Below are 22615 nucleotides of genomic sequence, written 5' to 3' on the forward strand. Positions count from 1 at the left end.
AGCGAGGCTGAGACCGTGTTGCGCCCTCTGTTGGTTGGAGGCCGATGCCGATGAGAAACTGTTCTCAGCCGGCGGGGCGGGTCCTTCCTTACCCGGGCAAATAAGGGCGCAGGGAGGGATCGCACTGGGCACGCGGCCCTGCCCCTTCGGGGCACCGGCTTGCTGCAGCCCATGAGCCCCTGCCCGGTTGGACGAGCCCCACCCTCCCAAGGGGGGGTGGATACCTACAGCCTGGGGCAGATAAGCCCTTGCCCTTGCTCATGCAGCCCCGTAGGAACTGGGCAGGGGCAAGGCTAGTCTCCTGCTAAGCCTTGGGCTCCCCTGGCCAGGCTTCCAGCAGGCCCCTGCCAGTGACAGGCCATAGGAGGGAAGCACCTGCTGCTTCTTGCTGGCCTTGCTCTGCATGGTCCAGTCTGCAGGCAGGAAACTCATCAACCCAGAGCCAGGGCCGGATTAACCTTTTGTGGGCCTCTATGGGGGCAAAGGGGCATGGTGCGAGGGGGCAGGGGCATTGGTCCCAGAGCGAGGGGCTGTTGGATCATATTAAAGAAGTTCTGTATTAAAATCACAAATGAGTTTGATTCCCCATAGTTTAAATTCCAGGGTATTACTAATGAAGAGGTCTCTTGGTTTTTGGTACTGTTTCTCTCCCTCTATGTGTGAAACCTGCAAGCTGCTAATTGTGTTAGTACATTCTAAGACAGAGTCTGTTCTCAAAGCAATTCACAGAGAGAGAGACTCAAAGCAATACTCTAACAACAGAAACAGCACCCAGAGACTCCCTGCCCTTTTGTTGTATTAACCATTGTGATTAAAATAGAGATAGAGGATGTATGTGGATGGATGCTTGGTGTGGATAATAACTGAATGATCAGGGAGGTGCCAGCCTAAGAATCCAGTGTCCATCGGCTGAAGAAGGCGTCAAGTGGAAATAACCAGAGGACCCCCGGAGGGTAGACTGGAATCCACCCAACAGCCTCAAGAATGGGAGAACCAAAGAACAAGATAACATCTAGCAGCACGGAGCTGTCAGGAATGTGCTATCTGCTGATTGATTCAGCAACAGCATGATGAAGCAATTCCCATAGACTGGCATAAGAAGAAATTCCTATAAAAATAGACTCTAAAAAGTGAGAACTTTGGGGTCTGATTCTGCAAACCAACTTCCAGGAGCATCGGATGAGCATCTGACAAGGCCCTGCTCCCTCCTCATGTCCAGGCCACCTGGCCAGTGGCTTAGCATGAGCAACTCTAAGGCTGGTAACTATGATAACAACCTTGCAGAACCTGTGTGTGTGTGTGTGTGTTTGTATGAATGAATGTGTGACTAAATATGAGATTGAATGGAATGTTATAACTATAACTAACTGCTTACTATGATTCTTTCTGTATTCACAATAAATGTGGTATTTTGCCTTTTTCCCTTTAATAAGATCCTGCTGGTTTTTATTTTATTGCTATAACAGGGCCGCCCAGGAACGATGGGGCCCAGCCCAGGGTGGACGCGCTCTGCCCAGTTCAGCGCAAGGGCAATGTTTACAAACCAGCAGCTGCCAGATGCACACTGGCCTGCCTGGCCCTTTTCTGCACCACACACCCCTCCACCACCCAGTCCCCCCAACTCCTTATGCCCAGCACTTATGCAAAGCCCCCGACTCCCAACAACTGCACAGCACCCCATAAAGACCCCCCATTGCCCAGTGTCCCCTCCCCTGCACCCTGCCCCCCAGCTGCATTCACTGGCCTCACTGGGAGATGATTGTGTCCGCTGGGCTGAGCCGACAGTGCACCTGGGGCAAATCAGGGATCACTGTGGCCTCTCGGGAGAGGAATGATCAGTCAGGGCGGAGTGGCAGCATGTCCGGCCTGGGCTGGGCTCCCTCAGGGCTCAGTCCTGAGCCACCTGAACTCCCACCTCTTCCCCTACTGGCTGAGACCAGCTCAGCCTCTGCACCGGTCCCAGGTGGCTCAGCCCTGGGGAGATGGGAAGGGCCACACAGATGGCAGGCAGCAGAGACTGTTCGGAGCTAGAGCCACACTGGGGAGTGGGGCAGACCCCTAGGATGCAATCCCCAAGAGCCCACCCAGCCTGACTGTGCCCACTGGCCCCGTGGCCAGTAGCCCTGCTCAGCCGCATAGTGAAGCCTAGCTGCTGGGTGGCGAGCCCCCTACAGGTGAGCGGGACCCGCTGGCTGGGAGCCACTCACACAGCAAGGCCTGGGCCCTGGACTTCCCTGGGCGAGGTGCCAGACCCAGCCATGTGGATGGATTAGACAGGTCCATAATAGGCCCTTTCTCAGTGTGGGCTTGGCACTATTGTAAACCCGGTTCTGCTCAGAGCTCAGCTGCTCCCTCTCCCGCACCTCCTACCAGTCAGCACTGAGTCAGGCCCCAAGGCATTACCTCCATCAGTTTATCTCCTGCTGACAAAATACTCAGTCGTGTATAAAGCTGCAGTAGAATGAGGCAAGCTTTCCAAACAGTGTTGGAGCCAAGCAGGATGTGAGTCAAGCCCCAGCAGTTTGGGTCAGGTTGAGCTGTTTTTTGAGCACATTAATTTTGTATTTAATCTGGTCACTCATACCCTGTTGCTCTCTGTGCTTCTTAGTGGCTGTTCCAAAGCCGGAGTGGCCGTGGCACCAGCTAGCATTAGCCTTCTTAAAACAAAGTCAAGCAATTGCAAAAAGTATTCAGAGAGCCTGGCAGAATAAGGCCATGATTATAAATAAGGTAGGCCAAAAGGACATAGTATTTAACAGTGGCTATAACGATGAAATCTGATGAAATGGTCAGCACTGACATGGATTTGAGGCTAGCCCTGACAAATGTCACATTAATAAATGACAAAAATAGCTGCTTTGTGTAACAACACAATTTATTGAGAAATATTCATAGGTGATGGGCTTTAAGTCAGATCATGTTTTCAAATTAAGTCTTAGAAGTGGAACATGAATCAGGCTAGATACTAGTTAATTATCAGAACTAATTCCTGCTTTCTGTCAACTCCTTTACAGGTCTAATAGTCTATTCACTGACTAAACACATTTTTCAGGTCCTGTATTTACTAGATGCATTAAGCTGCAGAGTTCTTCAAAGGAAGTGGTGGGGCTTGGACACTTGAAAATATTCTGTAGGAACAATCCTGTCCTGGGCAGCTAATGGACTGGATAATCTAAAAGGTCTTTTCCTTTTCTGGCATCTATGATTTTCTAAAGCACTACAAAATGTACAGTATTGATAATAAATAGTAAGCAATACCGCTATGTCACTGAATGAACCCCTGTATTCACACCCTACACAACTGTAATAATCTTTGTACAAAATATGCCTCGTGAAGTATCATTTGAAAACTAATAACTCGATCAATAATGTCATGGTGAAGTGTATGTAGTAACATTATATGGAAAGTTATGAATATAAGCTGAAGTTATGACTGAAATGTGTTTATCAGACAAGTTTGAGGAGCAGGTAAACCAGTTTCTCAAAGGCAAAGGACAAACTGACACCTCTAGCCAGGGGCAGGGCCGGCTCCAGGCACCAGCTTTCCAAGCAGGTGCTTGGGGCGGCAATTAGAATGGGGCCGCAGTCCATGTCCCGCAGTGGCAATTCGGCAGCAGCTCCGCCGCTTTTCCTGGAGCAGCAGCTTTTGGGCGGCAATTCGGCAGCGACTGCTTGGGGCGGCAAAATTGCTAGACCCACCCCGGCCAGGGGTCATTAAAGTTGATTGGCAATCACTGGTCAAGTGGCCATTCTTTGGCAGTGAAGGGGGGCAGTAACAGACCAATTTACATTTTAACCAACACCACAGAACCTCTTTCACAGCTCCATCCTCATAGCTGGAAGGAATTTCATCTAGGGGTAACTCTCAGGAAAATGCATTTCAAAGGGCAACCAGCCTATAAAAGGGGGGGGGGGAACACCCCAGATACATTCACTCTCTCTCACTCGCTTTTTCAGCTGAGAAGATAAAGGAACCTTTGAACTCTGAGAAAGGCTCTACTTGAAAATTTAGTCAGCCCTGGTGCTGGGAACATTTGGTAAGAATTTACCTTAAACCAAGTCTAGTTTGTTTAAGTTTAGTTACTAGAAAGTGATTTATCTTTATTTCTGTTGTAACCATTTCTGACTTTAATACCTTTAACTTGTACTCACTGAAAATCTCCCTCTTTGTAACTAAATAAACTTGTTTTATTCTTTATTCTAATCTAATCCAGTATTGTGTTTAAACTGAACTGTTTGGTAACTCCAGTTAAAGTAGCAACTGTTGTACGTTTACCTCGTACAGGGACAACAGACAAATATCTGGACTGTCCAGTAAAGGGCTGTATGGTGCCGAGCACACATTCTTTGGGGAAAATCCAGGACTGGGAGTGAGTTGGAATCACCCTGCAAGTGGTAACCAATTCTGGTGGAAGCCAGGGTGTGGCTGGAGCGTGCTGGCAGGCTGCAGCTATACACAGACACTCAGGCTGTGACCTGCGTGCTGTTTGTGAGGGGCCCAGACTGGGAGTTTCAGCAAAGCATTGTGAGGCACCCAAGGTTGCAGGGCAGGTGATGACAGCCCCTTACTGGTCTGGATTGCACGCCAGAGAGTGATACTCTGATTTTACTGTTCTCTCTCTATCATAAAATCTGTGCATAGTCACAGCTTGCCCCATGTGGCAAGGTTGGATTTTGCTCTTGGTTATTTTACCCACAAAGTTGGAAATGGGATGCAGGGAGGGGACAAAATCTTAGCCTCCAGACTGCGGGCTGGTTCAGTATTGCTCTTTGCAGGAAGTTTTGCACTGTCAATAGAACTGTTGTCTATTTCTATTGAAAAGCATCATCTAATTAAACAGTCAAGTGGAAAACTCTCAAGTGCAGCTTCTCTCCAGTGATATTTCATAAGAATGGCCACACTGGGTCAGACCAAAGGTCCATCTAGCCCAGTATCCTGTCTTCTGCCAGTGGCCAATGCCACGTGCCTCAGAGGGAATGAACAGAACAGGTAATCATCAAGTGATCCATCCTGTCACTCATTCCCAGCTTCTGGCAAACAGAGACTAGGGACACCATCACTCAAAGGAAAGAGCCGCACACGCACACAGACACAATCAGAGATGGTTCCTGGGTCTGAGGGGATTCACAGGGTCAGAAAATCTTGTGTGTGAAGTGGATTCATAAGCCCGTGAGATCCCAGATCTCCTGTGTCTGGAGAAGATTCCCAGCAGAAGGAAATTTCATCTTTGAGATAGATTCCCAGTTTGTCCAGTAGCTAAGTGGGGTCCCAAGGGCAGATGATCTCAGGTCTCCAGTGCCCAAAGCAGATCCTTAGCAGTAGGAGATCTTGTGTCTGCTAGATTCCCAGTGGCAGGGAATCCCATGTCACCTGCCCTTGTAAAAATCAGCCAGCTCAAAGAGTCCTCTGGAAACATGCCTTGGTGGCTCCCTCTCACCTGTTCAGCTCCTGGGGACAGTAGATGCTATTTCTGGTGGCTACAGTTTAGTGCTGGAATAAGTCTAAAAAGTCAAATAATAATAAGAGATTGGTTTGGTTTCCCCAACTCCCTGGAATAACTCCACATTCCCGTGGCTTCCCCACCACCACCTGAAGGCTCTGCATTGTGATGAAAGTGGGGTGCAGCTCATTAACATTGTTCTGTTCATCAGCCAGCAGGAGGGGACCGAGACCAATGTGATGTGTTCCCAGCTCTGACTGGCCTAAAGAATGGGTCTCTCTCTCCCGCAGGAGCTGGGTTTTTTCTCTCGGCAGGTCTCCTAGTCCCTGCTGACTCAAGGATTTCGGGACATGCACTTGATTTCCTTGCATGGCTGCATGTGCAGTAGCCCAGAAGGCCATCTGAATGGGGTAGTGTTAATGAAGGAGTCTGCTCAGAGGTCTGCATAACTGAGAAGCAATTAAGAAAAAGGACAGCAGATATAGTGGTGGTGGTGGAGAGAGAGCACATTGGCTAGGCAAGGATGGGTAGAGGAGGCACACACGCTGGCATGGCTGGTGGAGAGAAGCATGCCGGCCAGCAACTGGCAACAAATGCTGCTTTCACATCTGTAAACCTGGTGGACTACCAAGGAGACTGTTTTTCCCTAAGTGAAGCAGAAAGACTGTGCTTACTGTGACCGGCTGTGGCATGTTCTGTCCCTTCCCCCTGGTGACATAGGTAATAGCATCGTGCACGGAGGCAAAGAGGTGGTGCTTGGTGATGGTTTGGCTGAAGAAGTTGCCCTTTTCCAGCTGGTCAATGACAGAAGCTGAGGGGGAAAGAAGGTGGCACAATAACACCAGGACATCCTAGAGTGAAAGCATGAGGACTGGCTGAGGTGCCCAGCCTTGACCCCCACCCTCCACACACAGAACCACCTCTCTTTTTCTTCGCTTTTTACTGTTTGCCTTGGGGATTCTTTGCTTTGGGAAGTGCTGGCAAAATTATCCAAGCTGGAATTCAGGGAAACAGGAATGCTCCCCTGGATGTGGTCTCTGTTCTGGGGTATAAACGGACTCTGGCATTGCACCTTGGGAATTATGCCTACATGTAAGGGCTTTGGCTGATCTCCTGAATGGGGCTTGGGAAAGATTCCCCATGCACACACGCCGGCTCAAATTCAGCTATGGCAGAAGCTGATGTCAACACGAGTCACCTCAGAGGGATTTACAGCAGGTCTGAATTTGGTCCCTAACATGGGATCTGAACTATTAGTCACACTGGGTTTGAAACCAGTTCTGTGAGCAGTTTCCATCTGGGTAACATCTGAGGCTGGTATGATGTGGAGAGGAGAGGAGGCAAGGGAAGGTGAAACCAGAAGGAAGAAGGGGATTTCAGTGCAACAAGATACATCCTCCTGAAGGGAGGACTTGCTATCAAATGGAGGGTCTACAGTTTTGCTGCACCCGAGCTTTGAGGCCTCCTTACCATGGCAGCCAACAAGAAACACATCCACTTCTATCTCCCGGAAATCTCTGAATATCTGCAATGGACACAAGCACAAAGAGATGAGTCGAGCCCCTCCACAGACTCCTGTCTCTGGGGGCCATGCCCCATGCCCAGCAGCAGCAACACACGCAGAATTGGATGGGGTATGAGGTTACTAGCCAGCTGCCCCAAAGCAGCCCCAGATGTCCCCTTGGCCCCCTTTGTGCCCGCTGCTCGTTGATACCACTGACCTGGAGCCAATCTCCTGTGGGCTAGCAGGCTGCCTGGAAGACAAGTTAGGGATGTGAAACATACTCTACATCTTGTTGCCCAATTTACAGTTGACAGGCCTGGGCAAACAAGGTGATGCAGAAGATGTTAAAATGCCAATATGAGGGAGTGGGTGTGTATGTTTGAGAGAACAGCTCCTCTGTCACACACAGCAATGGCTCAGAGGTAGGGGTGGTGGGTGATGGGATTAGGGAGGGGATGGGGACAGGTTGGAGCCAGTGTCTGGTGAGATTTCACCTTAGCTGGTAGCAGAAGAACAGCGCTGAGGCACTCAACTTCCCAGCACTGGGTGTCTGAATGCTCCCAATTTGCAGAGCTCTGTAGGAGAGTCCCCAGGGCAGTTGTGCCTGGGACATTTTCCCTGCCTTTCCCCTTACGTTCTTTAGGATCTTTATGCAGACAGTATCCACAAAGTTGACGGGGGTGAAGTCCAGTATGAGGGAGTGCAGCTCGGGCTTTTTGAGACCTAAAGACTCCAGGGTGGGTTCATTGAAGGCTTTTTGGGTGCTGCTGGCTTGGAGCTCCAACTCTATCTCGCTTCCATTGGAGTCAACCACTGCAGGGCCAGATCCATTGCAGTGACTCCCCAGCTCCTGTGGGGAAGAAAACAGTCCCGCCCCCCCTGCATCAAATGAGATTATGGCATTCCTCAGGGAGCACCTCAGCCAATAGCAGACGAGCGTCAACTGACTGACTGCACCGTATCAGCGTAGGTGGCAGCAAGAAAGAGGTCTGGAAAATATCTATTTCCAATGTTGAGAAACAAGGCTTTGAAATGAGACATTAAACGGAGGCCCTGACCCCTACTGACACCAATCACCCCAGCACATGTCAGAGTGGAGTGGGAGGTGGCCCAAGCCCTAGATTAGTGACATATCTTATTCCCCAGGTGTCTGGGGAGGAGGAAGGGCCGAGGGCTGGGAGGGTTTTGTTGCTTGCTAATGGAGGGTTTGTGTTAATGGTAGAGAAGACCATTGTGGTTGAGATTTTACCATGACATTCAACTATGTCAGGCACTGTGGGTATGGGTTGAGTGAGGGCTTGGGTTTTTAAAGATCAACATAGATAAATACCTGCGTATTGGTCTCCATGTCAATATTTACAAAGCCAAAGTCATTGCTGCTGGGGTCAGATGCCTCTGAGAGCTTGAGGGTAGTTTTCTGTTACCAAAACCAGATGGGGACAGAGAACGTTAAAGAGGGGTTGGTGTAGCTGCATGGCCCACATCACCCCACAGGAGGCTTGTCAACCCCAGCAAGGAGGTTTGGAACAACGTAGGTTACAACATAAAAGCAGAACCTGATTCAGTCCAGTGAGCCACCTAGTCCAGTCTCTGATCATGGGCAGGTCAACAGAAGGTATAAAGCTGCCAGAGTGGACATTTCTGGAATAACTTGCCCATGGGGGAGGTTTCTTTCCTAGCCCAGTGTGACGAAGTGGGACTGTTCTTAATGTTTCCTCTGAATAGTGTGGGGGTGCCTCAGTTTCCCCTGTGCAGTTCTTAAGTATCTAGGTGGTGGGGTAAGGGTGTATGATCATGGCAGAGCCCTAGAGGGCAGGTGTGTGCAGGGGTCTGGACACAGAGAATGGCCGACACCCTCTTTCCTGGCAACTGATGGCCTGGGCCCTTCCCCCCTGCAAGGTGAGAGCTAAAGGGTTGGAGAACAAAGGAATCAGGTGACCTCCTGGCCCAGGAAAGGGACAAAGCCCAGAGGAGGAGGGGCTGGAGGGAGTTTCAGTTTGGGGCTGGCTGGGACCTGGAGTGAAGTGCAGACGTGGTTGTCTGGCTCACTGCCCCCCAAAATGGATCCAGCTGAGGGGTCCTGATCTCTGCACCTACAAGCTCTGTTTTAGACCATGTTCCTGTCGTCTAATAAACCTCTGTTTTACTGGCTGGCTGAGAGTCACGTCTGACTGCGAAGTTGGGGTGCAGGACCCTCTGGCTTCCCCAGGAGCCCCGCCTGAGCAGACTCGCTGTGGGAAGCGCACTGAGGGGCAGAGGAAGCTGAATGCTCCGAGGTCAGACCCAGGAAGGTGGAAGCTGTGTGAGCTGTGTGTCCTGAAGACAGGCTGCTCACAGGAAGGCGACTGCTCCAGTTTCCTGACTGGCTTCATGGGGAGCAGTTTCAGAGCATCGCCCAGGGACTCCGTGACAACTGGTGGCAGAGGTGGGATCTACTGCACCCCGTGGATGGCGCTTCCTGCAGTAAGTGACTGGGGAGCAGTAAAATGAAGGGGGATTGATGGGGACCAGGCGTGCTGAAGATTCAGAGAGAGAGACAGTTTCAGGAGGCGGTTAACTCCTGGGAGTGTGTGACCAGAGAGAAGGACTTTTGCAGTAACAGGGTTCCCCTGGGGATTGCAGCGAGTGGTCCCAGGGGCGGAGGAGTCTGCAGCTCGACCTGGCAAAGAGGTGGTGACCTTGAGAAGGGCTGGCACACTAGGGGTTCTCCCTGGAAACCGTGGGGAGCTGAGAGCACACAGGCCTGTGAGTCCACAACAACTTGGGAAGAGCGGAGTGATGGCCTGTCACCATCTCCTTAAGAAGGACATTATAACCCTGTGCAGAAAGAGAGGGTTGAGCATTGGAAAGCTCACCAAAGCAGAGTTAATCAAGCAGCTGGAGTAGTAGCCAGGCATCCCCAAGACTCCTGTCCCCGACCAGATGAGGGTCTTCACGATCGGGTTCCCCATTGGGGGATCTGAGATGCATGGGATTTGAGCTAAGTTCAAGAGAGCAAGGGGACTGTGAGAGACAACAAAAGCCTGAGAAAGAGCTGCAGCAGCAGCATGAACTGGCCGTGGTGGAGCGGAGAAGCATAGGGGACCTCCCAGGGGTGAGTGGGGATAGACCCCGGGGGGCCAGTTCCGCAGGGAACCTCAAGACTAAATTGCTGCCCATGGTTAAGGAGGCGGGGGGGGGATGTGGATGCCCACCTCACTGCCTTTGAGCAGGCTGGAGATTTGAACCAGGGGGACCCTGCGGAAAAGCCCCGGTGTCTAGCTCCCGTGCTGGGTCCCAAGGCCATAGACTCCCGTCAGCCAGATGGGTGGGGTGGTGGACAGGCTCCCACTCCTGATCCCAACCTATATGTCTGTGTGGAGTTTCCTGGGGTCAGGCCCCTCGGATCCCCAGGGGGAGTGGAAGGTGATGGTCAATGGGAAGACATTCCTGGGGTGGCAAGATCCTGGGACAGAGAGAACTGTTGTCAGGCCCTGGGTGGTGCAGCCTCAGATGCTGAGGGGCTGTGTGAGCTGGGTGAGGGTCCCAGGGGCAAAGCCCCTCGCCCTGCCTATGGCCCAGATCCCTGTGCAGACACAGGAGGGGTCGGGTTGGCTGGTTGCTGGGGTTCTCCAGGACATCAGCTGCGAGACCCTGTTGTGGGGTGACTGTGTCTCTTTGGGACAGGATCCAGGCCTTGTTCTTGTAATTCCCAAGGGTTTGAATTTGAATCCAGGGAACCAATCGGTGGAGAGGGAAATGGTCAGTGAAAATGCAGATGACCTGGCTGGCAGCAGGGAGGAGCCGCTAGGCTCAGGCTACCTGCCTGCCTGTAACCAGACCCCTAGGGCTCCCCGCCCCCTTGCACAACGGAGAGGGGGCTCACGCTGGCTCTGATGCAGTGAGGAAAGCAGCAAAGCTCGCTGCCTACCCCCACTGGGTCAGCAAGGGCAGCGCTGAGCACGGTGGGAGCTGAGACCCCAGTTGAGTGGGGGGAGACACAGGCAGGGCAGGGTATCTGTTGGGAGCGGCAAGGTGCTTGGTAAGGAAAGTTTGGATGAGCCTAGGCAGCCTTGTGAGATGATGGCTTTGTCTAGTCAGCAGGGTGGGAAGGCAAGGAGAGTGGAGGATGAGTGTCTCTGGACCTTACCTGTTAGCTGGATGGAGAATTGTGACAGTGAAGGAAACGTGCCTGTGTTTGTCAGGGGTATTGACTTGCCTATGGAGGGAGCTACCCTGATCTCCAAGCAGTTGTCTGTGACCAGCCTTGTGTGCCGGGACAAGGGGAATGAGATCCCAAGCTGTGTGTCTGGGAAAGGAGAAAGTGTGTCTGGCTCTTCTTTATCTGTGGAGCAGACAGAAGGGGCCTTTCAGCTTGTGATGGTTGAGGGTAGTGCAGTTGTCTCAGAGTTTGTTCTGGATTCAGCTAAAGCCCAGGAAGGGAATGGCCCTAAGTTTGTGTCTGCTCAGGAGAATGGCCTTGTAACTAGGTCGCATCCAGTTAGTGTCTATGTAAAATCCCAGAGACCAGACAATTCTGGTGCTTGTATTTTGCCTCTTGCTAGTGTGTGGCTGGGAAAGGGTGTAGCAACTCTGTCTGATCAGGGTGAGATCCTAGCCAGGGCACAAGGAGAGCATGAAGGTGATGAGATTGTGTTACCTACTGAGGGTCTGGAAACCTGTAGCAAGAAGGAAAAGATTCCTGAACTTGTGTGTGGCAAAGGGAAGGAGAATGCTTCTGACCTTTTATCTAGGACGTCTGTAAGTTTGCCTGAAAGGGGATTGTGTAGGAATCCGCCGGATGGGCCGGAGGTAATTCTGGATGTAAGGGAGACCCAGAAAGCATCTGTTGTTGCTCAGGAAAGTGTTCCTCTAGAGCAAGCCCTAGGTGAAGAGGGTAAGAGCAGAATTTCTGTGAGAGGTGAATTGTTGCATAGAAAAGCCCTAGGAAAAGGAATCCTCATGGAGTCTTTGCAAGCAGTTTACTGCAACTGAAGGGTGTGAAAGTGATTTAATCAAGAAAGTTTCAGTTCCTAACAGCCAGAAATTTTCTGTTGTGAATGGATCCACTGACTTTCCTGTTGAAAGATCCAGTGTGGATAGCTCTGAGAAGGTCTCAGATGAAGTGAAAGCTGTTAAGAAAGTTAAACAGTCCGAAAACCAAGTGGCTGTGTTTGGCCAGCTTGTTGGGGAGAAGACCCAATCTCAGTTTGACCCCTTGGGGTTTTGGGGTGGCCAAAGGGCACGGGCCGCATAAACCTTCCCACATGTGGCCTGCGAGTGCTATCGACCACCCCCGACCTAAGGGAAGGCATGAAACTGGAAGGGCCTGGTGTAACTCCTACCAAGGAATAGGAGAGATGCTGGGGCATCCATGGGAACGTTGGTGGCTTCAAACTTCCCCAGGTCACCGACTAAAGTGACCCTGCTCAGTTCGATCTCGAAGGGGGGAGAGATGTGACGAAGTGGGACTGTTCTTAATGTTTCCTCTGAATAGTGTGGGGGTGCCTCAGTTTCTCCTGTGCAGTTCTTAAGTATCTAGGTGGTGGGGTAAGGGTGTATGATCATTGCAGAGCCCTAGAGGGCAGGTGTGTGCAGGGGTCTGGACACAGAGAATGGCCGACACCCTCTTTCCTGGCAACTGATGGCCTGGGCCCTTCCCCCCTGCAAGGTGAGAGCTAAAGGGTTGGAGAACAAAGGAATCAGGTGACCTCCTGGCCCGGGAAAGGGACAAAGCCCAGAGGAGGAAGGGCTGGAGGGAGTTTCAGTTTGGGGCTGGCTGGGACCTGGAGTGAAGTGCAGACGTGGTTGTCTGGCTCACTGCCCCCCAAAATGGACCTAGCTGAGGGGTCCTGATCTCTGCACCTACAAGCTCTGTTTTAGACCATGTTCCTGTCGTCTAATAAACCTCTGTTTTACTGGCTGGCTGAGAGTCACGTCTGACTGCGAAGTTGGGGTGCAGGACCCTCTGGCTTCCCCAGGAGCCCCGGCTGAGCAGACTCGCTGTGGGAAGCACACCGAGGGGCAGAGGATGCTGAATGCTCGGAGGTCAGACCCAGGAAGGTGGAAGCTGTGTGAGCTTTGTGTCCTGAAGACAGGCTGCTCACAGGAAGGCGACTGCCCCAGAGTCCTGACTGGCTTCATGGAGAGCAGTTTCAGAGCATCGCTCGGGGACTCCATGACACCCAGTATACAGTGGTTGGCTTTATCCATCCTAAGATTTCGTTTGCTGTTAGGACTGCCCTTGTGCAATGAGAGGAGGTTTTCGCTGAGCTGTCTGCAATGGCAGCTAGCTGCCTACACCCACCCCCCATTCTCTCCCCTACGAATATTACCATTAGTAAATATATTCTACACCAGGCCTAGAGTGGAAGCTTCTGGGGCACCCCACTGCTAACATTTGCAATATGGAAAATTGATCATTTTTTCAGGAGAAGTGGTGGAGAGAGGACTGGACCTGGGTTCTATTCCTGGTTCTGCCACTTGCCTGCTGTGTGACCTGAGGCAAGTCACAGCTATGTGCCTCAGGTTCCCCACGTATAAAATGGGAGTAAAGATCTGACCTCCTCTGTGAAGTGCTTTGAGATCTTCAGCCAGTTTTGATCAATGACAGAACTTTAGCTCACCCTATGACAACTTAGGGTCCCTAATGGCCTCTTCTGAGAGAATTTGCCTTTTGAAAGTCCAAATAACTTTTGCCAACTGAGTCTCCTTTATTTGCTCTTTACTTGACACACTCAAAGGATTCTAATAAATTAGAGAGGCATGGTTTTCTCTACAGATGCTGTGCTGGTCTGTTCCCATCATATCATGTCCATGTAGGGGGTGTATAAGTCACTCTTTAATTATTTGTCCTGGCACTGAGTTAGGTTCATTAGTTTGGAATTCTCAAGATCACACCTTGCACTTGTTTCTAATAGCTGACCACTCACCAAATGTGAGTGAATCAGTGAATCACTGGCTCCTTAATTATTAACACTAGTAGCCTCCTCCCCAACCTTGGACACAACTCCAGTGTCAGGTGGTTCCCTAGGATTTCTCTTCCATGCCTGATGGCTCCAATCAGAGTACAGATGCCTGTCAGGCTCAGGAACATTCCCCAGGGGCCAAGGCCTACCCTTGGGTTCCCCAGTAGGGAAAGATGAGCCATTTCCAGTGTGGGTCCATCTTTGATTCTGAAGAGTAGGGACAGCCAGTTATGTCTCAAGAGAGGGATTAGGGAAAGAGAGGGAGAAGTGGGGGCAGGGAGGAATGGAGACCTCGGAAGAGGGAGTGAGACGAGAGAAAGAGGAAGGAGGAGACCAAGAGAGATGTGTACGGAGAGAGGAGGATGAGGATATGGTTGAAGGGAAGGAGAAAGAGACAGACTGGAGGGAACCCCAGAAGGAAGGTTCTGGGAGGGATAGGATACAGAAGGACCTAGACAAATTGGAGGATTGGGCCAAAAGAAATCTGATGAGGTTCAATAAGGATAAGTGCAGGGTCCTGCACTTAGGACGGAAGAACCCAATGCACAGCTACAGACTAGGGACCGAATGGCTAGGCAGCAGTTCTGCGGAAAAGGACCTAGGGGTGACTGTGGACGAGAAGCTGGATATGAGTCAGCAGTGTGCCCTTGTTGCCAAGAAGGCCAATGGCATTTTGGGATGCATAAGTAGGGGCATAGCGAGCAGATCGAGGGACGTGATCGTTCCCCTCTATTCGACATTGGTGAGGCCTCATCTGGAGTACTGTGTCCAGTTTTGGGCCCCACACTTCAAGAAGGATGTGGGTAAATTGGAGAGAGTCCAGCGAAGGGCAACAAAAATGATTAGGGGACTGGAACACATGAGTTATGAGGAGAGGCTGAGGGAGCTGGGATTGTTTAGCCTGCAGAAGAGAAGAATGAGGGGGGATTTGATAGCTGCTTTCAACTACCTGAAAGGGGGTTCCAAAGAGGATGGCTCTAGACTGTTCTCAATGGTAGCAGATGACAGAACGAGGAGTAATGGTCTCAAGTTGCAGTGGGGGAGGTTTAGATTGGATATTAGGAAAAACTTTTTCACTGAGAGGGTGGTGAAACACTGGAATGCATTACCTAGGGAGGTGGTAGAATCTCCTTCCTTAGAGGTTTTTAAGGTCAGGCTTGACAAAGCCCTGGCTGGGATGATTTAACTGGGAATTGGTCCTGCTTTGAGCAGGGGGTTGGACTAGATGACCTTCTGGGGTCCCTTCCAACCCTGATATTCTATGATTCTAAGCATTTGGCAGAGAACCTTTTTCTTCTTTGTCTCTTCCTTCTTGTCCTTCTCCTGCTGCTTCTTCTGTTTCTTGAGGGCTTTCTTCTTCTTCCCAATGAGGTAATCGACATTAATGCCACTCTGCAAAAGATACAGCTCCCTGGGATACGGAAGCCACTGACCTGCTGTCTCCCAACCCACTTCCCAGTGCAGGGAGTCCCTGCAGCTGTTCCTGCACAGAATGGAGCTCTCTCCCTCCACAGTCTTTTCTTGGCTTCTGGGAACAGGAGAGCTTGGAGCACTGATTAACTGTGGGAACAGAGCCCAGGAGCAGGAGAGGAAGGGTTGGCTTGCAGTTTATGCAATGGACTGGGCCTCAGGAGAGCGGGGTTCAATTCCTCCCTTGGGCCTGTGTCTCAGTTCCCCGCCTACCTCAGAAGGGTGCTGTGAGGAGAACATTGCTGGTGTGTGAGATGTTCCAACACTATGAGGATAGAGGCCATATTAGCCCCTCGCTAGATCCACTACATACTGGGGAAGGGAGAACCCCTGCACTGTAGCATGAGAGCAGAGAGAATCAGGACTGTGCAGCTGTGCTGCTCTCCCAGCTAGACTGGAGAATAGCACCCCAGGCCTGAGATGACCTCCTGGCCAAGGTACTGGAGACCAGGCTGTAGAGAGGTCAGGCCTTGCCCCAGAGTGTGCTACGTGAACCCATCTCTGCCCCTGCCTCACCTTCTCCTTCAGGGCCTCTGCATACAGCTCAGCGTTGGCAAAATACACTGTGGCAGAAGAGCGGAAAATCTTTACACCTGGAATTTCCTCAGTCTGGAAACAAAGGCATGGAGGAAGTTGTGGGAGGGACACTGCCTCAAAGAGGTGGGGGCTATTCTGGGTCGTGGGGGCTGGAGGGGGATCAGTAATAGGGAGAGCTTGAGACATCACAGAAAAGCAAAGCCACGCCCCACAGTATCTCTGGGCTCCCCTCCTCCTCAGCTCCCTCCTGAGGGCTCCCCATTCTCCTGCCGCTCCACCTCAGGTACTTGGAACTGCTTCCCTCACAGCAACCCTTAGAGCAGTGATTCTCAACCAGGGATACGTATAGCACTGGGGGTATACAGAGGTCTTCCAAGGAGTATATCAACTCATCTAGATATTTGCCTCGTTTTACAACAGGCTACATAAAAAGCACTAGTGAAGTCAGTACTAACTAAAATTTCATACAATGACTTGTTTATAGTGCTCTATATATTATACACTGAAAATGTAAGTACGATATTTATATTCCAATCACTTTATTTTATAATTATATGATAAAAATGAGAAAGTCAGCCATTTTTCAGTGATAGTGTGCTGTGACACTTTTGTATATTTATGTTCGATTTTGTAAGTAGTTTTTAAGGGAGGTAAAACTTGGGGCAGGCAAGACGAATCAGATCCCTGAAAGGGGTACAGTAGTCTGGAAAGGTTGAGAACCCCTGCTTTAGAGCCCCCAAAGTCCCTACAGGGTCCCACCATTAGCAATGCCTGCAGCTTACACAGCTGAACTGGAAGGGGACCTGGCTTTCTAGGGGTTTGTAAAGTGCCAGGCACACTCCCAGTGCTCTGGACAGGAGGAGCTCCCCCTCCCCAGCGGGAAGGGAAAGTGGCATCCAGTCCCTGAAGGCCAGTACTCACAGGCACAGATAGACAGGGAATCCCCAGCTCCTTCTGGGAAGGACAATGCCTGGGAAGGACTTTAACCCTTTTACTCCTGGATGTGCCCCATCTCGGCTCCCCTGGCTGCTCATGGCAGATTTGGCCCCAGTATCCTGATTTGCCTAATACATTCAGCAGCAGCAAAGGAGCTGGTCTGTCTTCCTTCATGGGTCCCCTCTGGCCACTCCCTCAACTATCTCACCACCTGCTTGTACCTTGTTATATTCCACCATGTCTCTGTAGATGTCTGTGTTGGAAACCTGCCCCAGGATGGAGTAGCGGGGCCTGAGGGGAGACAGAGAAAGAGAGCAGGGTTAGCAAAGGTACTGTCTATCCCTCGGGGAGTGATGCTGTGCCTTACACGCAAAGTATTGCCCCAGTGACCTGGTGGTGATATAAGACTGACAGAGCCATGCTGTGAGAGGGCAAAGTAGTGCTAAACCAGGCTAAAGCCTTGTGTGCGCCCATGAGCTGCAATTAGTTATTTGATTCATCCCTGGGTGGTGAAGGTGGGCAGGGGTACAGAATTAATAGCAACTTTTCAGCAAATGGGCTTCTCGGACTGTGCTGATGTCATCAGCGGTTCATATGTGCCTATTAGCAGCCTCCTGTGGTGTACACACGAGTATACAGACAGGGCTGGGTACTACTAGTCGCTCAGTAGCACTTACTGGAGCACAGAGGGAGGTGCATGGTATATGGGGACAGTGCTACTCACAGCTGGGTCCGAAAGATGACTGTGAGCAGGGCAAACGCCACAGAGACCCCCAGCCCCATGTCTAGGTTCAGAAGGAGGGTGGCCACGAAGGTCACGAGCCAGATGAGCTGTAGCAGACAAAGGCAGGATAAGTGCTGGGGAAGAGGAACAGGTTTGTGGTAGACACTGGCTATTTTGGTGTGACGTTCACTAATGCACTGGCCATCACTGCCAATGCTGATGCTGCCATGCAGTCCCAGGGAGAGCTGTACTGTGGGAGGGACCTTCCTTCAGAGGAGATGTTAAAACAAGGCCCTGCCTGCTTGTCTCTAGTGGGAATCCAGGGTGGAAGTTAGAGATCCCAGGATGCCCTATGAAAAGGGGACGCCAGTGTCCTGGCTGGCATCCCCGCTTTGTTAAAAGCGCCCTCTCTGATGTACCAAGAGGGATAAGCTCATGCTGAGTGCAGATTGGCTATTGCATTTGCCTGCAGAGTCTCTGTGCTGCTGGGATCCAGTTCCCTGCTCTGAATCCTGTGGGGATCTGGTTCCCTGCTCCGAAGCCCCCAGGGCTGCAGCAAGGTGAAAGCAGAGATGGGCTTGAGCCATGGAGGTTAGATTTGGATCCAGATAGCTTGAGTTCTAGTTCAGGCCCATTGCAGAAAGAGGCCTGCACTGTGAGGTCCAGAATCTGGTCCCTGTGGTTTGGGGTTCAGAGTCAGAGTCCTGGTTCTGACAAATTTCTATGGCCCAAATTCTATACTCAGTTGGTTCAAGCCTGGCAAGTTTCCTGGGGGAACTGCCACCTCCCTTACTAAGGGGCTGCCAGGAGCCAGATCAGGGCAGCACTGAGGACTTGCCCTTTTTGTGCCCTCCAAAGGCAGAGCCCTATGGGGCTTGTGTTAGGGGAATCAGGCCCCATGGTCCAAGGCCCATGAAGGCCAGTTGTGTTCCTTACCAGATCTATGCGATTGGACCTCCATAGCATGCAGAGGTCTGTGAACTGCTTGAACATGCCCTTCAGGTTCACAATGACGATGGCAGCTAAGATGGCCTGGAAGAGAAATCCCCAAAGCTGTAAGCATCAGCGGGCACTGATGGCTCCAGGGGCCTGCGTTTCCCACAAGCACCTGCCTGAACAGAAAAGGGTAGCCCTTCCCCACTATTACTCTGTCCCTCCACATGGGACCTGACCTGACGGCAGAGCAAACACTGAGTGAGGAAGCTCAGGCTTTGACCCCCAGTTCAGTGATTCAGCTAAAGTGAGGGAGGGATAGAAAGGAAATGCTGCCAAGGAAACAATGACCTGCCAGTGGAAGGTGAGACCTAGGGCATTCCCTTTTGCAGAGACCATTGAGTCAAACAACACAGCTGGATTTTTAAAGGCAGAAATGAAGCGATGGTAATTAACAACCCCCCCTGTAATTAAGGGAGCTGTGGTAATGCAAAGGGGACTCTAGCCTCATGCAGCAGAATACTTGTCAAAACCATAAGGGTAGCCTAAAATTCCTCCTTACCTGTAAGGGGTTAAGAAGCTCAAATAACCTGGTTGACACCTGACCAAAGGAACCAATGGGGACAAAAGATACTTTCAAATCTGGGTTGGGGAGAGAGGGTTTGTTTTGGGTTCTTTGTTTCTGTGGCTGTTCTCTTGGGACTGAGAGAGGCCAGACACAAATCCATCTTCTCCAACCCATCCTAATCCACGTCTCCAATATTGCAACCAGTATAGGTAAGCCAGGCAAGGCGGATTAGTTTATCTTTTGTTTTGCTTGTGAATTTTCCCTGTGCTAAGAGGGAGGTTTATTCCTGTTTTCTGTACCTTGAATTTTCCCTGTGCTAAGAGGGAGGTTTATTCCTGTTTTCTGTAACTTTAAGGTTTTGCCCAGAGGGGAATCCTCTGTGTTTTGAATCTGAATACCCTGTAAAGTATTTTCCATCCTGATTTTACAGAGATTATTTTTACCTTTCTTTTTTTCTTTTTAATAAAATCTTTCTTTTAAAAACCTGACTGATTTTTCCATTGTTCCAAGACCCAGGGGTTTGGGTCTTTGATCATTGTGTAACCAATTGGTTAAGATATTATTCTCAAGCCTCCCTAGGATAGGGGGTGTAAAGGCTTGGGGGGATTGCTGGGGGAAGAGGAACTCCAAGTGGTCCTTTTCCCTGGTTCTTTGTTAAATCACTTGGTGGTGGCAGCATACCTCAGTCCAAGGACAAATAGAGATTTGTGCCTTGGGGAAGTTTTTAACCTAACCTGGTAGAAATAAGCTTAGGGGGTCTTTCATGTGGGTCCCCACATCTGTACCCTAGAGTTCAGAGTGGGGAGGGAACTATGACAGTGCTAGCTGGACTCCTGCAGGAGTCAGGATGGGAGCATTTCTCTGTGTGTCACTGCATCACACAACTGGATAGAAGGGTTATGGATGGTTTATCTGTCATCCTGTGGTGCCTCGAATGCCGGATAGTGCTAGAGGAGGGACACTGTAATAGATGCACCAATGATCTGATCCAGTGCGTCGGAGGAGGATACTAGACAGGATGCATGGACCAATGATCTGATCCAGTGTGGCAGGGGAGGATACTTGGGAGGATGGACCAACTACGGGAACTCACTTGTCCCTATATTTTTATTGGGCTTGTGACCCATTTTTGTCCTTCATGGGCTGATCTATAAGTGGTGCCAGTGGCTGTAATGGGCCTGGAGACTCAGGGTAACTGTACAGACGGACGAAGAGGCAGGAAGGCAGGCAGAGGCAGGCAGGGCTAGGACAATACGTACTTTGGGTAGGTCTTGGAAGAGCTGCCCAATCTTCAAAATGGTCACCAAGATGAGAAGTGAGGCGATAACCCCGGCCACCTGGAGACGAGAGAGGAGAGATCAGTGAGAGAAGGGTGTGCATGGACATTTCCAGCTCCCATGCAGAGACACCACCTGTATGTTGTGCCTGAGGTAATGGGCACCATGCTGGCCCCAGAGAGAGCATGCTGGGCGAAAAGGGGATGCGGGCAAGCTCATGTAGGAAGGTGTCTGGCCGGTGATCCAGCATGTCCCCCTTAGGCCCTCTCTCATGTTCCCATCAGCTCTGCAAGTGCCAGAGCAAATGACAGGCAGCCCTTGCCCTGCGGGTGGGAGTTATTTATGAGAATTGCCCCACTGCCCCCAGCTCTCTGCTCCCAAAGGAGCATCAAAAACAATTAACCCTTTAACTACTCATTTGGTCTGGCAGATGATCCAGCCCATGAATGGTGGGTAATTACCGCCCATCCACTGCCCACTGTCACCATAGGTTAACACCCTACCTGGTTTTCAACAACACCTTCCTGGGGTTTTCCCAGTCAGGCCAGAGATGATAGGGGAAGCTTCCTTGCCTCATGATGGAATCCTCCAGGATTCCTCAGGGCTGAAATTAACGGGAATACCAGCCTTATGGGACTCACCTGACTGTTTCCTCCAGTGGCCTCCTGCACCAGGGTCCGGGACATGGAGCAGCTGATGCTGAAGCACTGGAAAAAGCCGCCTACGAAATTACAAATCCCCAAGGCGAACAGCTCCTGCAAGGGGCAAAGCAGTGTGAGGGGTCAGGAACTGCATGGAGGCTCCAGCCCTTGCTGGGCAAAGCAGAGCAGGCCCCCGCCTGGTGTCATGAGAGACCCCGAAGAGAGGGATGGGCACTGCTCAGACTCAGATTCCTGGGGAGTGCAGGTGTCGATGACAAAAACAAAGAATAAAAAAATAAAAAAAAAAAAGGGAAGAGAGGCTGGAGGGGAGAGCCCAGAGCGTAGTGGGGTCCTCACCTGGTTACTGTTCACCTTGTAGCCATGCTTCAGGGCAAAGATCTTGCCCATGGAGATGGAGATGGCATAGCCCACCACGGCGATGGCAAAGGCATTGCCCACCACCTGCCCAAAGTAGCTGACATTGGGAGCCACTGGTGGTTTCATCCTGCAGCCAAGAAAAGGAAACCTGGCTGGAAAACGGCATTCCCTAAGGGATGACAGCCTGCTCCCCCAGCACAGCCCTGCCGCGCCATCCCCATGTCACAGAGGCTGTAGCAGAAAAACGTAACATTCTCTGCCCATAATGAAGTGCCTGCTAAAGAGCCCAGGCTGCACCCTCACTCACCCACTGGGGATGTTGCCCACAACAGCAATCCCAAACTTGGCCTTCAGGCCAGCTCCATAGGAGATCCCCGTGGAGACGACGATCTGAAAAGAAGGCACGGTGTGAGGCAGAGTGTCCCTGCCATGCAACCCCCATGAGCCTGATAGAGAACAGCAGATGCGTGCAGGGGTCTGTGCAGGGCCCTCCTTGGAGGGGATCAATGAAAGGGGCCAGCCTAGCTGAAAACCCCAGACTGGTGGGTAGAGCCCACAAGCAGCTAAGTGCATCCCCCCAACCAAGGGAAGAGCCCCAGGTCCAAGAATCAGACAAAAAAGAAATAAACCAGACCAGGAGCACTTTGAAATGAACCAGACCAGGTGAAGGGTTTCAGGAGGGGATGGGATGGGGACAGTGAGCAGAGAACCCCAGATAGAGCCCACGGCCCCATGGAGTAGGCAAGGGCAGCTGAGTCTCCATGACCCATTTCACCCAGAGACAAGCAGGGGCCACTCAGGTCTGGTTGTGAGTTTGGGCTGAAGAGGGGCTGGCTGTCCAATAGGAACTGAACTCATTATGCACCGCCAACAGGCACTGCTAGCCTGGGCCAGATTTAACTCGGGGACCTGCAGATGGAAGGCGATAGGGCTGCCCTTCTGGGCTATGAATGCAATTGTCACCCCTGGGGCCAGTGGATTTGCTGGCTGAGAGACCTGGCTCTGGGTGCTCCCAGCTGCACCTCTCCTGGCAGCTGATGTAAGAGGAGCCCATCAGCAGCCCTGACCCTGGCACAGCCCCTGCTAGCGAAAACTGCTCTCCTTGGACCACTGGTTTTCAGACTTTTTGTATTGTGACCCCTTTCACACAGCAAGCCTCTGAGTGTGATCCCCCCCATACATTGAAAACAGAGGGGGGGGATTCATTTAATTTAATGGAGGCTCGGGGCTGTCAGCCCCATAGAGCTGACAGCTCGCAA

At 51.3% G+C, this 22615-nt stretch overlaps 1 protein-coding gene across 7 annotated transcripts in view; it reads right to left on the bottom strand.

Moving 5' to 3' along the window:
* Positions 1-2861: 2861 nt before the first annotated feature.
* Positions 2862-22615, bottom strand: part of SLC26A6 (solute carrier family 26 member 6) — a 29407-nt gene continuing 9653 nt past the window's right edge. For 2 of the 7 annotated variants that reach the window (XM_073351420.1, XM_073351421.1), the window contains exons 8-21: positions 21664-21746; positions 21336-21483; positions 20979-21092; positions 20320-20397; positions 18496-18591; positions 17560-17693; positions 17057-17126; positions 15879-15971; positions 15180-15284; positions 8276-8362; positions 7580-7795; positions 6912-6966; positions 6116-6252; positions 2862-5502 (exon numbers count right to left, since the gene is read on the bottom strand). In XM_073351420.1, coding sequence (XP_073207521.1) covers positions 5479-5502; positions 6116-6252; positions 6912-6966; positions 7580-7795; positions 8276-8362; positions 15180-15284; positions 15879-15971; positions 17057-17126; positions 17560-17693; positions 18496-18591; positions 20320-20397; positions 20979-21092; positions 21336-21483; positions 21664-21746 — 1440 coding nt within the window. In that variant the 3' untranslated portion in view covers positions 2862-5478. The remainder of the gene's footprint in view (positions 5503-6115; positions 6253-6911; positions 6967-7579; positions 7796-8275; positions 8363-15179; positions 15285-15878; positions 15972-17056; positions 17127-17559; positions 17694-18495; positions 18592-20319; positions 20398-20978; positions 21093-21335; positions 21484-21663; positions 21747-22615) is intronic. The other 5 variants (XM_073351422.1, XM_073351427.1, XM_073351423.1 and 2 more) reach the window with 5 other exon arrangements.

The sequence above is a fragment of the Lepidochelys kempii genome, chromosome 7 (assembly GCF_965140265.1).
Source record: "Lepidochelys kempii isolate rLepKem1 chromosome 7, rLepKem1.hap2, whole genome shotgun sequence".
Lineage (NCBI taxonomy): Eukaryota > Metazoa > Chordata > Testudines > Cheloniidae > Lepidochelys > Lepidochelys kempii.